The following is an 18,228-nucleotide window of genomic DNA, read 5'->3' as shown; positions in this document are numbered from 1 at the left end:
CTCTATGCCATGAACTTGAAGTCAACGTCCAATGTTCCATTCTGAAACGTCAACTCTGTTTCTCTCTCCACAGATGCTGCCTGACCCGCTGACCGTTTCCAGCATTTCCTGATTTTCCAGCATCGGCAGTGTTTGCCTTTTATTGTGTTAAACGTTCCATTTTCGTGCCACGATGATTGACTCACCCAGATCAGCTCTTCCTTCTTTACTTTGTGGAACATCATCTGATTTACGTTTCTCCGTTGCATGGCAGGCGAGGTGAGCAGGTCAGAAGTGCAGTTACTGCGTATGATAATCAAGTTGGACTTTTCTGGAAAGGCAGAGCAAAGGGAAACATTGATCAGGACTGGAGCAACGAGGGAAGAGCCAACTGCGGGCAGTTCTGGTCACCACATTACAGCAAAGATGTGATTGCACTGGAAAGGTGGCAGAGGAGATTTACGAGGAAAAGAACATAAGAAATAGGAGCAGGAGTAGGCCATACTGCCCCTCGAGCCTGCTCCGCCATTTTATACGATCTTGGCTGATCCGATCATGGACTCAGCTCCACTTTCCCGCCCGCTCCCCATAACCCCTTATTCCCTTATCGGTTAAGAAACTGTCTTACATTTATTCAATGTCCCAGCTTCCACAGCTCTCTGAGGCAGCGAATTCCACAGATTTACAACCCTCTGAGAGAAGAAATTTCTCCTCATCTCAGTTTTAAATGGGCGACCCCTTATTCTAAGATCGTGCCCTCTAGTTCTAGTTTCCCCCATCAGTGGAAACATCCTCTCTGCATCCACCTTGTCAAGCCCCCTCATAATCTTATACGTTTCGATAAGATCAACTCTCAATCTTCTGAATTCCAATGAGTAGAGGCCCAACCTACTCAACCTTTCCTCATAAGTCAACCCCCTCATCTCCGGAATCAACCGAGTGAACCTTCGCTGAACTGCCTCCAAAGCAAGTATATCCTTTCGTAAATATGGAAACCAAAACTGCACGCAGTATTCCAGGTGTGGCCTCACCAATACCCTGTGTAACTGTAGCAAGACTTCCCTGCTTTTATACTCCATCCCCTTTGCAATAAAGGCCAAGATACCATTGGCCTTCCTGATCACTTGCTGTACCTGCATACTAACCTTTTGTGTTTCATGCACATGTACCCCCAGGTCCCGCTGTACTGCAGCACTTTGCAATCTTTCTCCATTTAAATAATAACGTGCTCTTTGATTTTTTTTCTGCCAAAGTGCATGACCTCACACTTTTCAACATTATACTCCATCTGCCAAATTTTTGCCCACTCACTTAGCCTGTCTATGTCCTTTTGCAGATTTTTTGTGTCCTCCTCACATATTGCTTTTCCTCCCATCTTTGTATCGTCAGCAAACTTGGCTACGTTACACTCGGTCCCTTCTTCCAAGTCGTTAATATAGATTGTAAATAGTTGGGGTCCCAGCACTGATCCCTGTGGCACCCCACTAGTTACTGTTTGCCAATCAGAGAATGAACCATTTATCCCGACTCTCTGTTTTCTGTTCATTAGCTAATCCTCTATCCATGCTAATATATTACCCCCAACCCCGTGAACTTTTATCTTGTGCAGTAACCTTTTATGTGGCACCTTGTCAAATGCCTCTTGGAAGTCCAATTACACCACATCCACTGGTTCCCCTTTATCCACCCTGTTCATTACATCCTCAAAGAATTCCAGCAAATTTGTCAAACATGACCTCCCCTTCATAAATCCATGCTGACTCTGCCTGACCGAATTTTGCTTTTCCAAATGTCCTGCTACTGCTTCTTTAATAATGGACTCCAACATTTTCCCAACTACAGATGTTAGGCTAACTGGTCTATAGTTTCTTGCTTTTTGTCAGCCTCCTTTTTTAAATAGGGGCGTTACATTTGCAGTTTTCCAATCTGCTGGGACCTCCCCAGAATCCAGGGAATTTTGGTAAATTACAACCAATGCATCCACAATCCCTGCCGTTACTTCTCTGAAGACCCTAGGATGCAAGCCATCAGGTCCAGGGGATTTATCTGCCTTTAGTCCCATTATCTTACTGAGTACCACCTTCTTAGTGATTGTGATTGTGTTAAGTTCCTCCCCCCCTATAGCCCCTTGACGATCCACTGTTGGATATTGTTAGTGTCCTCTACTGTAAATACTGATACAAAATATTTGTTCTGAGTTTCTGCCATCTCCATGTTCCCCATTACTAATTCCCCGGTCTCGTCCTCTAAGGGACCAACATTTACTTTAGCCACTCTTTTCTTTTTTATATACCTATAGAAATTCTTGCTATCTGTTTTTATATTTTGCGCTAGTTTACTTTCATAGTCTATCTTCCCTTTCTTAATCATTTTTTTAGTCGTTCTTTGCTGGCTTTTAAAAGCTTCCCAGTCTTCTGTCCTCCCACTGGTTTTAGCCACTTTGTATGCCCTTGTTTTTAATTGGATACCGTCCTTTATTTCTTTAGTTAGCCACAGATGGCTATCTTTTCTCTCACACCCTTTCCTCTTCACTGGAATATACTTTTCTTGAGAGTTGCAAAATATCTCCTTAAATGTACACCACTGTTCATCAACCATCCTACACTTTAATCTATTTTCCCAGTCCACTTTAGCCAACTCTGCCCTCATACCTTCATAGTCTCCTTTATTTAAGCTTAGTACGCTGGTTAGAGATCCAACTTTCTCACGCTCCATCTGAATTTGCAATTCAACCATGCTATGATCACTCATTCCAAGTGGATCCTTTACTAGGAGATTGTTTATTAACCCTGTCTCATTACACAGGACCAGATCTAAGATAGCCTGCCCCCTGGTTGGTTCCGTTACGTACTGCTCAAGGAACCCGTCCCTTATGCACTCTATGAACTCTTCCTCAAGGCTACCCTGACCAATTTGATTTGTCCAATTAATATGAAGGTTAAAATCACCTGTTCCCTTTTTACAAGCCTCCACTATTTCCTGGTTTATATCCGACCAACAGAGTTGCTACTGTTAGGGGGCCTATGGACTACGCCCACCAGTGACTTTTTCCCCTTATTATTCCTTATCTCCACCCAAACTGTTTCAATGCCCTTATCATTTGAGCCAATATCGTTTCTCACTGTTGCAGTGATTTCATCCTTTATCAATAGAGCTACCCCACCTCCTTTTCCTTTCTGTCTGTCCTTCCGGATTGTCAAGTACCCCTGGATATTTAATTCCCAATCCTGGTCACCTTGCAACCACGTCTCTGTAATGGCCATCAGATCATACCCATTTGTCTCAATTTGTGCTCATCTATTTTGTTACAAATGCTACGTGCATTTAGACAAATTGCCTTTAAATTTGTTTTTTTTTACCCTTTTTTCCTGCTTGTTTCCTCTCTCCTTCAAACTCACTTTCTTTATTTTTGCTTTCTAATTCCAGCTTTACTCCCCTCCCTACTTTCAGGTTCCCATCCCCCTGCCAAGCTAGTTTAAACCCTCCCCAACAGCACTAGCAACCCCCCTCCCCACGAGGATATTGGTCCCGAATGTTGCCGGGACTGGAGAATTTTGGCTATGAGGAAAGATTGGAGATGCTGGGTCTGCTTTCTTTGGAGAAGGAGGCTCAGGGGAGACCTGATTGAGGTGTATAACATTATGAGGGGCCGAGATAGAGTGGATAGGAAGGACCTGTTTCCCTTGGCAGATGGGGTCAACAACCAGGGGACATCATTTAAAGTAATTGGGGGGAAGGTTTAGAGGAGATATGAGGGGAAATTACTTCACCCAGAGGGTGGTGTGGGGGTCTGGAACTCACTGCCTGAAAGGGTGGTAGAGGCAGAAACCTTCACCACATTTAAAAAGTACTTGGATGTGCACCTGAAGTGCTGTAACCTGCAGGGCTACGGACCTAGAGCTGGACAGTGGGATTAGGCTGGATAGCTCTTTGTCGGCCGGCGCGGACATGGTGGGCCAAAATGGCCTCCTTCTGTGCTGTAAATTTCTGTGATTCTATGATTTCTAGGGAAGGTAATCTGGTAGAACAGTTGGCCCGTTATAGAAGCTGCCCGATTTTCATTCAGGTTATCCTCTGCTAATTCACCGCCCAGGCATTGATGAAAATCTACCCCCATTGTTGCTGGAACCAGAACTTCTCTTTTATAGCAGGAATCTGGGTCACAATCCTGGAACTCCCTCCCTAACAGCACTGTGGGAGTACCTTCACCACACGGACTGCAGCGGTTCAAGAAGGCGGCTCACCACCACCTTCTCAAGGGCGATTAGGGATGGGCAATAAATGCCGGCTTTGCCAGCGACGCCCACATCCCAGGAACTAATATAAACAAAATCTAAGAGCTCATCTTTCACCATCTAACACCAATCCCGTAATTCTGTAAGGAACACCAGTGGAGATATCTCATGCAATATTTCATTGCCTGTAGAACTATCTCCCAGTGATACTGCAGTGTTAGAGAAATGAAAGGAAACTTCATGAAAGTTATATTTAGAAACATAGAAACATAGAAAATAGGTGCAGGAGTAGGCCATTCGGCCCTTCTAGCCTGCACCGCCATTCAATGAGTTCATGGCTGAACATGCAACTTCAGTACCCCATTCCTGCTTTCTCACCATACCCCTTGATTCCCCTAGTAGTAAGGACTCCATCTAACTCGTTTTTGAATATATTTAGTGAATTGGCCTCAACAACTTTCTGTGGTAGAGAATTCCACAGGTTCACCACTCCCTGGGAGAAGAAATTCCTCCTCATCTCGGTCCTAAATGGCTTACCCCTTATCCTTAGACTGTGTCCCCTGGTTCTGGACTTCCCCAACATTGGGAACATTCTTCCTGCATCTAACCTGTCTAACCCCGTCAGAATTTTAAACGTTTCTATGAGGTCCCCTCTCATTCTTCTGAACTCCAGTGAATACAAGCCCAGTTGATCCAGTCTTTCTTGATAGGTCAGTCCCGCCATCCCAGGAATCAGTCTGGTGAACCTTCGCTGCACTCCCTCAATAGTAAGAATGTCCTTCCTCAAGTTAGGAGACCAAAACTGTACGTAATACTCCAGGTGTGGCCTCACCAAGGCCCTGTACAACTGTAGCAACACCTCCCTGCCCCTGTACTCAAATCCCCTCGCTATGAAGGCCAACATGCCATTTGCTTTCTTAACCGCCTGCTGTACCTGCATGCCAACCTTCAATGACTGATGTACCATGACACCCAGGTCTCGTTGCACCTCCCCTTTTCCTAATCTGTCACCATTCAGATAATAGTCTGTCTCTCTGTTTTTACCACCAAAGTGGATAACCTCACATTTATCCACATTATACTTCATCTGCCATGCATTTGCCCACTCACCTAACCTATCCAAGTCGCTCTGCAGCCTCATAGCATCCTCCTCGCAGCTCACACTGCCACCCAACTTAGTGTCATCCGCAAATTTGGAGATACTACATTTAATCCCCTCGTCTAAATCATTAATATACAGTGTAAACAGCTGGGGCCCCAGCACAGAACCTTGCGGTACCCCACTAGTCACTGCCTGCCATTCTGAAAAGTCCCCATTTACTCCTACTCTTTGCTTCCTGTTCTCAATCCATGTCAGCACACTGCCCCCAATCACATGTGCTTTAACTTTGCACATTAATCTCTTGTGTGGGACCTTGTCAAAAGCCTTCTGAAAGTCCAAATATACCACATCAACTGGTTCTCCCTTGTCCACTCTACTGGAAACATCCTCAAAAAATTCCAGAAGATTTGTCAAGCATGATTTCCCTTTCACAAATCCATGCTGACTTGGACCTATCATATCACCTCTTTCCAAATGCACTGCTATGACATCCTTAATAATTGATTCCATCATTTTACCCACTACCAATGTCAGGCTGACCGGTCTATAATTCCCTGTTATCTCTCTCCCTCCTTTTTTAAAAAGTGGGGTTACATTGGCTAACCTCTACTCCATAGGAACTGATCCAGAGTCAATGGAATGTTGGAAAATGACTGTCAATGCATCCACTATTTCCAAGGCCACCTCCTTAAGTACTCTGGGATGCAGTCCATCAGGCCCTGGTGATTTATCGGCCTTCAATCCCATCAATTTCCCCAACACAATTTCCCAACTAATAAGGATTTCCCTCAGTTCCTCCTCCTTACTAGACGCTCCGACCCCTTTTGTATCCGGAAGGTTATTTGTGTCCTCCTCAGTGAATACCGAACCAAAGTACTTGTTCAATTGGTCCGCCATTTCTTTGTTCCCCGTTATGACTTCCCCTGATTCTGACTGCACGGGACCTACATTTGTTTTTACAAACCTTTTTCTCTTTACATATCTATCGAAACTTTTGCAATCCATCTTAATGTTCCCTGCAAGCTTCTTCTCGTACTCCATTTTCCCTACCCTAATCAAACCCTTTGTCCTCCTCTGCTGAGTTCTAAATTTCTCCCAGTCCCCGGGTTCGCTGCTATTTCTGGCCAATTTGTATGCCACTTCCTTTGTGGGATTACTGGTCCAGTATCACAACTACCACACTACAGTACCCTTAATATTGAACAAGCATTTAGGAAGGAAAATGGTATGTTGGCCTTTATTGCAAGGGGGTTGGACTATAAGAGTAAGGAAGTCTCACTACAATTGTACAGGGCTTTGGTGAGACCACACCTGGAGTACTGCGCACAGATTTGGTCTCCTTATCTGGGGAAGGATATACTTGCCTTGAAGGCAGTGCAACGAAGGTTCACTAGTTTGATGCGAATGTGATGCAAATCATTGGTTAGGCCAAGTCAGGATATCATGTCCAGTTTTGTAAATGCAGCTCTGTCCGTCTGTTTTAGGTATATCAAGGCCATGGAGAGGGTGCAGGAAGGTGGGACTGAGCCAAGTAATCAGCTTTTGCTGAGCAGGTAGCACTCTCACCTCTGAGCCGGAAAGGCAAGGGTTCAAGGCCCACTCGAAAGAGGCATAATCCAGGCTGACACTCAAGTGCAGTACGGAGGGGTGAGGTTAAACCGAGGTCCCATTTACCCTCTCAGCCAACAAAGTTCTGTTAAAGTGTAATCGCTGTTGTAGTGTAGGAAACACGGCAGTCGGTTTGCGCACAGCAAGCTCCCACAAATAGGTAAAAGATCCCACGGCACTATTTCGAACAAGAGCAAGGAAACACTCCCTGTGTCCTGGGGCCAATTGTTATCCTTCAATCAAGATCACTAAAACAGATGATCTGGTCATTATCTCATTGCTGTTTGTGGGAGCTTGCTGTGCGCAAATTGGCTGCTGCGTTTCCTATTTTACAACAGTGACTACACTTCAACAGAACCTTGTTGGCTGTAAAGTGCTTTGGGATGTCCTGAGACATGAAAGGGGCTATATAAATGCAAGTTCTTTCTTTGACAAAGATAATATTAGGAATGAAAGGTTTTAGTTTTGTATCACTAAAGAAACTGGAGCTCCTTTGATTAGAAGAAAGCAGGTTAAGAGGAGCTCTGATAGAGTATTCAAAACTATGAGGGGCTTTGAGGAGGTGAATTGGGAATAACTGCTTCAGCTGATCAGTGAGTCGGTACCCAGAGGGCTGAAGTTTAAGATCATCCTTAAAACAATGAAGAGCGAGGTGAGAAAGATGTGTTTTATGACCAAGGGTTGTCTGTACTTGGAAATCCAGCGCAGAAACAGTGGCACTTAGCAGAATCCATTATAGTTGTACAAACAGAAGTGGGATTAATATGTAAAAAATTAAATTAAAAAAAGATTGTGGGGGTAACGCCAAGTTAATGAGACTAAAGAAGATGTGGTGTATTTGGATTTCCAGAAGGCATTTGATAAGGTGCCACATAAAAGGTTACTGCACAAGATAAAAGTTCACGGGGTTGGGGGTAATATATTAGCATGGATAGAGGATTGGCTAACTAACAGAAAACAGAAAGTCAAGATAAATGATTCATTCTCGCGTTGGCAATCTGTAACTAGTGGAGTGCCACAGGGATCGGTGCTGGGACCCCAACTATTTACAATCTATATTAATGACTTGGAAGAAGGGACTGAGTGTAACGTAGCCAAGTTTGCTGACAATACAAAGATGGGAGGAAAAGCAATATATGAGGAGGACACAAAAAATCTGCAAAAGGACACAGACAGGCAAAGTGAGTGGGCAAAAATTTGGCAGATGGAGTATAATGTTGGAAAGTGTGAGGTCATGCACTTTGGCAGAAAAAAAATCAAAGAGCAAGTTATTATTTAAATGGAGAAAGATTGCAAAGTGCTGCAGTACAGCGGGACCTGGGGGTACTTGTGCATGAAACACAGAAGGATAATATGCAGGAACAACAAGTGATCTGGAAAGCCAATGGAATCTTGGCCTTTATTGCAAAAGGGATGGAGTATAAAAGCAGGGAAGTCTTGCTACAGTTATACAGGGTATTGGTGAGGCCACACCTGGAATACTGCGTGCAGTTTTGGTTTCCATATTTACGAAAGGATATACTTGCTTTGGAGGCAGTTCAGAGAAGGTTCACTCGGTTGATTCTGGAGATGAGGGGGTTGACTTATGAGGAAAGGTTGAGTAGGTTGGGCCTCTACTCATTGAAATTCAGAAGAATGAGAGGTGATCTTATCGAAACGTATAAGATTATGAGGGTGCTTGACAAGGTGGATGCAGAGAGGATGTTTCCACTGATGGGGAAACTAGAACTAGAGGGCATGATCTTAGAATAAGGGGTCACCCATTTAAAACTGAGATGAGGAGAAATTTCTTCTCTCAGAGAATTGTAAATCTGTGGAATTCACTGCCTCAGAGAGCTGTGGAAGCTGGGACATTGAATAAATTTAAGACAGAAATAGATAGTTTCTTAAACGATAAGGGGATAATAAGGGGTTATGGAGAGTGGGCAGGGAAGTGGACCTGAGTCCATGATCAGATCAGCCATGATCGTATTAAATGGCGGAGCAGGCTCGAGGGGCCGAATGGCCGACTCCTGCTCCTATTTCTTATGTTCTTATGTCTCTTACAGAGATCTGGCACAGGCCTCTTTCTGTGCTGTAAAGTTCTACGATTCTCTCCTCAGTCCCCGCGGCCAGGTAACACTCACTGCCTAGGGTCACTCAGGAAGAATGGCCTCTTGGCTGAGGTAGCAGAGGTCAGTCAGCGCCCATGGGGTCATATCTAGCGTCAGTTGCTGGCTTAAGCCAAGGATGAGCAACATCAACTTGCATTTATATAGTGCCTTTAACATAGTCACGGGAGAGATTAGCAAACAGAATTTGACACCGAGCCACCTGCGGAGATATTGGGACAGGTGGCCAAATTATCGGTCATAGAGGTAGGGTTCTACAGAGCGTCTTAAAGGAGGAGGGAGAGGCAGAGAGGCTTAGGGAGGGAATTCCAGAGAGAACATTGGGAATAGAAAGCCCTTTACCTTTAGGTCTGGGTGGACAGCAGGTGTTGAGCTGGATGTTGACGCCCTCTGACATGAGGCCAGTGCTGTGATAGTAATTGAGAAGCTCCTTCAGGCTCTCAAACTGCCGTTGCACGCCAGCCAGAGCATAGGTCTTCTCCTTTATAATCAGGCAGTCCTTGTAATCCTTTCCAAATTCCGTCTGCACCAAACAAAAGGGTATTATCAAACGCACTGAAATCCCAGTGGAATTGGTATATAATTCCTCACATACCTTGGCCACAGCAGCCTTTCCGAACCCAAGGTGGGTATCATGTCATAAGAACATAAGAAATAGGAGCAGGAGTAGGCCACACCATACAGCCTCCCAAGCCTGCTCCGCCATTTAATACGATCATGACTGATCCGATCATGGACTCACGTCCACTTCCCTGCCCGCTCTCCGTAACCCCTTAATCCCTTAAGAAACTGTCTCTCTCTCTGTCTTAAACTTATTCAATGTCCCAGCTTCCACAGCTCTCTGAGGCAGCGAATTCCACAGATCTGAGAGAAGAAATTCCTCCTCATCTCAACTTGTCATTACCAATTCTTAACTTAGCTCAGGACAAAGCAGCCCGCTTGATGGGCCCCCCATCCACCACCTTAAACACTCACTCCCTCCACCGCCGACGCACCGTGGCTGCAGTGTGCACCATCTACAAGATGCACTGCAGCAACTCGCCAAGGCTCCTTCAGCAGCACCTCCTGAACCCGCGACCTCTACCCACCTAGAAGGACAAGGGCAGCAGGAGCGTGGGAACACCTCAAAGGATGCATGGTGTGTCTCAAAGCGCTCTACAGCCAATGAAGTACTTTTGGAGTGCAGTCCCTGTTGTAATGTGGGAAACACGGCAGCCAATTTGCATACAGCAAGCTCCCACAATCAACAATGTGATAATGACCAGATAAACTGTTATTTTTCTTATGATGATTGAGGGATAAATATTAGCCAGGACTTTGGGGATAACTTCTCTGCTTTTCTTTGAAATAGTGCCGTGGGATCATTCACGTCCATCTGAGAGAGCAGACGGGGCCTCGGTTTAACGTCTCATCCAAAAGACAGCACCTCCGACAGTGCAGCACTCCCTCAGTACTGCATTGGAGTGTCAACCTAGATTTTTGTGCTCAAGTTCCTGGAGTGGGACTTGAACCCACAGCCTTCTGAGCCAGAGGCCAGAGTGCTACCCACTGAGCCACGGCTGACACCCTTTACTACATGAGTAGGAGAATGTATTTCCAAACCAAAGCAGTTGGCAACCTAAGCTAGCACCTTACTTCAACACAAACGGTCAGGAAGTATTTGTTGAACTCCTTGGGGCTGCAACGCAGGATGTAGAGACCTTTCCCGTTTCCACGTTTCTTCAGCTTGTACACGGCAAACTCAGAGCTGTTGAGGAAGAACAAGCAACTTAAAATAAAAACAAGAGCCTGAAAATACCACAGAGGGTGGAGGTGGGGTGGGGGGGGAACAATTGCTGCCATGGGGTTGCCAGCACTGCTTTGGTCTGACTTTGGGGGGGAGGTGATGTCATGTATTCAACCAGCATTGTAACCCATGTATAACCTGACTAGTTGTTCACTGTGAGAACAATGACCACTAGGTGGTGAACTTGTGGGAGACACTCCTAACCTGGACCTTTGGGTATAAAAGGGGAAGCTCCACCCACTTTCATCATTATCGGTGGCGTCCTGGTGTATGAACTGTATACGTGCTCCACATGAACTCGCTGAACTTCAGCTTCCAGCGATTTCCCCCAGCGTTCATTTCTGCAATTTTTGCAGGTATTTTGCTCATCTCTGCAAACTCCGGCTGAGTGTGTGCCTCCACGCCTCCAGCATGAGCTGTTGTTGGAAACAAAAGGTCCCTTGCCAGTCGATCGTCCCTGACTGCCCCTGTGACTGTCCTTGAGTGTGCCATTAACAGGTGTTGATGGCCCCATTACTGGCCGCATTGTCCCTTGCAATGACGTGAATCGCCGTTCAGCTTGCCATTGTCTCTGTCGAACTCCCCCGCTGGGTTTGACTACATGTTGGGGCATGCCCGATTGCCCTTGTCTGCCTGGAGAACTGTGTGCTGCTTTAACAATGTTGAATCTCTGTCCCAACCATTCCTTAACACAGTACCTCTCGTCTATTCTGCTAGTGGCCATGCTCGCGTGGTTTAAATCCCAGTTTCTCGTCGCCATTGATACGTCCTTACTATACAGTATAAATGCACACGAGGCCCATGCTTGAGAGAAGGTCAGTCTGTGACCTGTCCTTTATTCCTTAGCACTCAAGTGATGAAAGTGGGTGGAGCTTCCCCTTTTATACCTGAAGGTCCAGGTTAGGAGTGTCTCCCACAAGTTCACCACCTAGTGGTCATTGTTCTCACAGTGTACAACTTAGGTCAGATTATACATGGGTTACAATGCTGGTTGAATACATGACAGATGCCATACCACAAGTAGAACATTTCTGCTGGTTAGTAAAGCACCCTTGTGGCCCTTTGTTTGAGCGAGACTGACACTGATCAGGGACAGACTAAGAATTGGATCGGCATTTTGCAAACTTTTTGCGCAATCGCAAGGCAGAGGAAGCCCATTCGGCCCATCTTAACTTATCCTCCAATTCTGCCCTCTTGAGCATCCCTGTGTTAATCACACCACCATTGGTGGCCGTGCCTTCAGCTGCCTGGGTCCTAAACTCTGGAATTCCCTCCCTAAACCTCTCCACCTCTCTGCCTTCCTTAAGGGTCAGCTGTAGTTCAATGGGTAGCACTCTTGCCTCTGAGTCAGCAGGTTGTGGGTTCAAGTCCCACTCCAAGGACTTGAGTACGAAAAATCTAGGTTGACACTCGCAGTGCAGTGCTGCGGGAGTAGTGCACTTTTGGAGGTGCCGTCTTTCAGCTGAGATGTTAAACTGAGGTCCCGTCTGCTCTCTCAGGTGGAAGTAAAAGATCCCACGGCACTATTTTGAAGAAGAGCAGGGGAATTATCCCTCTGTCCTGGGGCCAATATTTATCCCTCAATCAACATAACAAAAACAGATTATCTGATCATTATCACATTGCTGTTTGTGGGAGCTTGCTGTGTGCAAATTGGCTGCCGTGTTTCCCACATTACAACAGTGACTACACTCCATAAAGTACTTCATTGGCTGTGAAGTGCTTTGGGACGTCCGGTAGCCGTGAAAGGCGCTATATAAATGCAAGTCTTTCTTTCTTTAAGACATTCCTTAAAATCTACTTCTCTGGCCAAGTCCCTGTCCCACTATGTCCTTATATGGCTCAGTCGGATTTTGTTTTGATAACAATCCTTTGATAACCTCCTCCGCCCCTACAACCCTCCCTATCTCTGTAACCTCCTCCAACCTCACAACCCTCCCTATCACTGTAACCTCCTCTAACCTCACAACCCTCCCTATCTCTGTAACCTCCTCCAACCTCACAACCCTCCCTATCTCTGTAACCTCCTCCAACCTCACAACCCTCCCTATCGCTGTAACCTCCTCCAACCTCACAACCCTCCCTATCTCTGTAACCTCCTCCAACCTCACAACCCTCCCTATCTCTGTAACCTCCTCCAACCTCACAACCCTCCCTATCTCTGTAACCTCCTCCAACCTCACAACCCTCCCTATCTCTGTAACCTCCTCCAACCTCACAACCCTCCCTATCGCTGTAACCTCCTCCAACCTCACAACCCTCCCTATCGCTGTAACCTCCTCCAACCTCACAACCCTCCCTATCTCTGTAACCTCCTCCAACCTCACAACCCTCCCTATCTCTGTAACCTCCTCCAACCTCACAACCCTCCCTATCGCTGTAACCTCCTCCAACCTCACAACCCTCCCTATCTCTGTAACCTCCTCCAGCCCCTACACCCCTCCCTATCACTGTAACCTCCTCCAACCTCACAACCCTCCCTATCACTGTAACCTCCTCCAACCTCACAACCCTCCCTATCACTGTAACCTCCTCCAACCTCACAACCCTCCCTATCTCTGTAACCTCCTCCAACCTCACAACCCTCCCTATCACTGTAACCTCCTCCAACCTCACAACCCTCCCTATCGCTGTAACCTCCTCCAGCCCCACAACCCTCCCTATCTCTATAACCTCCTCCAACTTCACAACCCTCCCTATCGCTGTAAACCTCCTCCAGCCCCACAACCCTCCCTATCTCTGTAACCTCCTCCAGCCCCTACACCCCTCCCTATCTCTGTAACCTCCTCTAGCTCCTACACCCCTCCCTATCACTGTAACCTCCTCCAACCTCACAACCCTCCCTATCGCTGTAACCTCCTCCAGCCCCACAACCCTCCCTATCTCTGTAACCTCCTCCAACCTCACAACCCTCCCTATCACTGTAACCTCCTCCAACCTCACAACCCTCCCTATCGCTGTAACCTCCTCCAGCCCCATAACCCTCCCTATCTCTGTAACCTCCTCCAGCCCCTACACCCCTCCCTATCTCTGTAACCTCCTCCAGCCCCTACACCCCTCCCTATCTCTATAACCTCCTCCAGCCCCTACACCCCTCCCTATTGCTGTAACCTCCTCCAGCCCCACAACCCTCCCTATCTCTTGGGATGTTTTGCTGCATTAAAGGTGCTATATAAATGCAAGTTATTGTTATTGTTGTTAACCTATCCATCGAGAAAAAGCTACAGTCCCCCCATCACAGCATCCAACCGCCTTCTAAACGATCCCAGGGCTTTTTTTGGCTCCACTATCCGATGCGGAAATCCATTTGTCGTTTTGTAGGAAGAACGTCCCAAGGTCAGTCATAACATTTCCATTAATTGGTTTGGACCTATTCCCACTTGTCCCAGTGTCAAAATTAGACTCTTGTACCAGACTTCTGAGAGAGGGCAATCCTACATCCTTAGTCTGGTTTGGATTCAAATCCAGGTTCCAGAGCGGGATAGTCAATGTTCTAACCCACCCTGACACATTGATCTCCTGTGCCAGAATTCACTGCACTTGTGTCATGCTCTGTGGATACAACAACAACACGCATTTATATCGCGTAGTAAACACCCCTTATACTGAAACATTCTACACTCCAACCCAACCGGAGCCATGTGAGTTCCAGAGCTTGGGGCCCAAGCAGCTGAAGGCACGGCCACCAAAGGTCAGGTGATGTAAATCACAGATACGCAAGAGGCCAGAATTGGAAAAGTGCAGAGATCTTGGGGAGGTTGTGGGCTGGAGGAGGTTACAGCGTTAGTGAGGGTTGTGGGGCTGCAGGAGGTTACAGCGTTAGTGAGGGTTGTGGGGCTGTAGGAGGTTACAGCGTTAGTGAGGGTTGTGGGGCTGTAGGAGGTTACAGCGTTAGTGAGGGTTGTGGGGGGCTGTAGGAGGTTACAGCGTTAGTGAGGGTTGTGGGGCTGTAGGAGGTTACAGCGTTAGTGAGGGTTGTGGGGCTGGAGGTTACAGCGTTAGTGAGGGTTGTGGGGCTGTAGGAGGTTACAGCGTTAGTGAGGGTTGTGGGGCTGGAGGTTGTTACAGGGATGGGGAGGGTTGTGGGTGTTATGTATGTAAACATTGTAACTGTGTAAGACTTGCCACCAGAGGGCGCAACTGTTGGAGGCCCAAGGGTCACCTGCACACCTCGTGCAAGGGAGTATAAAAGGTTGTCTGCCATGCTGCTTAGGCACTTTGGAGTTGTATTAAAGAGACTAAGGTCACATCAGTTTTAGCTCACAGTACTCAGTCTTGTGGAATTCTTCCATACTTAACAGTGGGGCTGGAGGAGGTTACAGAGATAGGGAGGGTTGTGGGGCTGGAGGAGGTTACAGAGATAGGGAGGGTTGTGGGGCTGGAGGAGGTTACAGCGATAGGGAGGGTTGTGGGGCTGGAGGAGGTTTCAGAGATAGGGAGGATTGTGGGGCTGGAGGAGGTTACAGCGATAGGGAGGGTTGTGGGGCTGGAGGAGGTTTCAGAGGTAGGGAGGTGTGTAGGGCTGGTGGAGGTTACAGGGATGGGGAAGGTTGTAGGGTTGGTGGAGGTTACAGCAATAGGGAGGGTTGTGGGGCTGGAGGAGATTACAGCGATAGGGAGGGTTGTGGGGCTGGAGGAGGTTACAGCAATAGGGAGGGTTGTGGGGCTGGAGGAAGTTACAGAGATAGGGAGGAGGCGAGGCTGTGGAGGGATTTGAAAAGAAGGATGAGGTGTTTAAATCGAAGTGTTGCTGGACCGAGAGCCAATGTCGGTCAGCGAGCACAGGGGCGATGGGTGAGCGGGATTCGGTGCGAGTTAGGATTATTCATGTTTATAAAGGATATGTATTGATGGTGGAGGAACATGGTGCTACAGGGATGGTACTTGGGTGATGGTGCGTTGTGTCACATGTGGTGGGACTCCAACAAGATGTCTCATAGAGTACCGGCAGAGCTTGATACCCACCCCATGGGTTCCCATTGTAGGGAGGAGCAAAATGGATGACAGGCATCTTAACAAGGAGGAAGAGACAATAAAATGGAAACCATTGTCATAGTCACCATAGGGTGCACTTGGTGAATAGCACCGGCAGAAACCTGGATGCAAGTTCTTTGTCTGCCTATTCTTTCAGGTGGATGATATAATGTGACCAGTGGGAAAAAAAAGAAAAAAATACTTGCATTTATATGGCACCTTTCACATCTCAAAGCGCTTTACAGCCAATGAAGTAATTTTGGAGTGCAGTCACTGTTGTAATGTGGGAAAGGCAGCAGCCAATTTGCGCACAGCAAGCTCCCACACACAGCTATGTGACAATGATCAGATAATCTGTTTTAGTGACGTTGATTGAGGGATAGATATTGAGCCAGGATACCGGGGATAACTCCCCCTGCTCTTCTTCAAAATAGTGTCGTGTGATCTTTTATGTCCACCTGAGAGAGCAGACAGGGTCCCGGTTTAATGTCTCATCCGAAAGACGGCACCTCCAACAGTGCAGCACTCCCTCAGTACAGCACTGCGAGTGTCAGCCTGGATTTATGTGCTCAAGTCTCTGGAGTGGGACTCAAATCCACAACCTTCTGACTCTGAGGAGAGAGTGCTACCCACTGAGCCACAGCAAGGAATAGAAACTGAAGAAGATAATAAGAGTTTAAAGACACATATAGTTCTAATCACTCGTCCCCTAAAGGAGATGGTCCACCCTCACTCGGAGAGTTGTAATGTCCAACCCTTGAACATACGTGATGGGTCCGTGGCAATTGTCTTCAATGTGGTCCAACAGCTTCGGTGGAGCAACCTCTTTGCAGAAATAGTGATGTGCATCGGCCGTCAGTCTATAATACCCGTCGATAAGAGCCACGAAGGAGAGCGCCTCTCTCAGAGTGGGAAACTCGGCCTCCTGTGAGGTAGAAGGAGCGAGACAGCTGTTAGACAGACGTGCGCCCAGACAGGAACAGTCTGCCAATCAGAATGAAGTCATATTCCTTAAAACTACAGTAAATAAGAACCACACTAAAGAGTTGGCCTGTATACTTTTGAGTTGAAAAACAGCACAAGTGCTCAGCAGATATTGTGGAGATAAAGCCCATAACGTGTGCACCCGTGATTATCCTCGCAGGTTTGTAGAGCTGTTGCCCCACGCTCCTGATCTTTGGGCACCCTGTGCGGAGGGGAGCGGGCAGGTCGGAGGGCCTCCTCGTAGGACTGCTCCTGGGCCTGGCCAAGGTGGCCATTAACCGGTCCAGGTAGCGGGCAGTCGAGGGGGTCGTTCAGCCCGACTGCCTGCCTCTGTTCCGCGATTACGTTCGAGCCAGGGTGTTCCTGAGGATAGAGCACGCGGTGTCCACCAGTACGTTCGCAGCCTTCCGTGAGAGGTGGGCGCCGGAGGGACTGGAGTGCATCATTACCCCCGGAAACCAAATTTTAATTTGATCCTTTAATGTTAAAAGTTTAATTTGTTTAATTTGTCGGTTAATAAGGGGGCACTTGATTTATAGTTTTCACCAAAATAGTTGTAGAGCTGTTGCATTGTGAGTGGCTTAGCCAGTCACATGATGTTCACAAGACTCAATAAAATCCCAGCCAGTTGGGTCTAGGTCATCCACGATGAGGTATGCAGTTGTGAGCCTAGTGGATGAACTGGTAATGTGTAGTGTGATTGTTAAACCTTGGTTAATAAACCAACTAGTTTTTAATAGCGATGTGTTGCTATGAATTCTGAAACAAAGAACCCTTGGAGCAAATACTTCACGGAGCCCAAGTTCGTTCATGAATTGAGCACAGCTACCGATTCAGATAATCTCTCAGACAATTCTCACACACTCCTGGATCTTTATAAATGGGAACCTTGCTATCTGCTCACTGCTCTTTCTCTAACTCCGAAACCTCCAACCACACTCTCTTTGCCAGCTATTGTTCTTTATTTTAGACACAGCCATTGCTCCTCTGCATTCCCCTCTCTTGCTACTCCCTCTCATTATAAACCGCGTGTCTTGCTATTGGTTGGTTAATGCTTCAGGATGCCTGTATGACGTAAGGTGGTGTATAAATACCGGCTCGTTCCTTCATTCAGCTTCAGCACTCCCGAGTCAGGTACGTAAGAAACATAAGAACATAAGAGATAGGAGCAGGAGTCGGCCACCTGGCCCCTCGAGCCTGCTCCGCCATTCAATAAGATCATGGCTGATCTGATCCTGGCCTCAACTCCACTTCCCCGCCCGCTCCCCATAACCCTTTACTCCCTTATCGTTCAAATATCTGTCTATCTCCGCCGTAAATATATTCAATGACCCAGCCTCCACAGCTCTCTGGGGCAGAGAATTCCAAAGATGCACGACCCTCTGAGAGAAGAAATTTCTCCTCATCTCCATTTTAAATGGCCGACCCCTTATTCTGAAACTATACCCC

The 18,228-nt window shown here is 47.0% G+C and overlaps 1 protein-coding gene across 6 annotated transcripts in view; it reads right to left on the bottom strand.

The window, feature by feature from the left end:
• Nucleotides 1–18,228, bottom strand: part of LOC139228531 (tyrosine-protein kinase JAK2-like) — a 112,078-nt gene that overhangs the window by 47,621 nt on the left and 46,229 nt on the right. For all 6 annotated transcript variants that reach the window (XM_070859611.1, XM_070859610.1, XM_070859613.1 and 3 more), the window contains 4 exons: nt 16,563–16,720; nt 10,671–10,782; nt 9,378–9,558; nt 186–310 (listed from right to left, as the gene is read on the bottom strand). In XM_070859611.1, coding sequence (XP_070715712.1) covers nt 186–310; nt 9,378–9,558; nt 10,671–10,782; nt 16,563–16,720 — 576 coding nt within the window. The remainder of the gene's footprint in view (nt 1–185; nt 311–9,377; nt 9,559–10,670; nt 10,783–16,562; nt 16,721–18,228) is intronic.

Source organism: Pristiophorus japonicus, chromosome 18 (assembly GCF_044704955.1).
Source record: "Pristiophorus japonicus isolate sPriJap1 chromosome 18, sPriJap1.hap1, whole genome shotgun sequence".
Classification (NCBI taxonomy): Eukaryota; Metazoa; Chordata; class Chondrichthyes; family Pristiophoridae; genus Pristiophorus; species Pristiophorus japonicus.
Note: the sequence above shows the minus strand (reverse complement) of the source record. Positions and strands in the feature narration are given on the sequence as shown.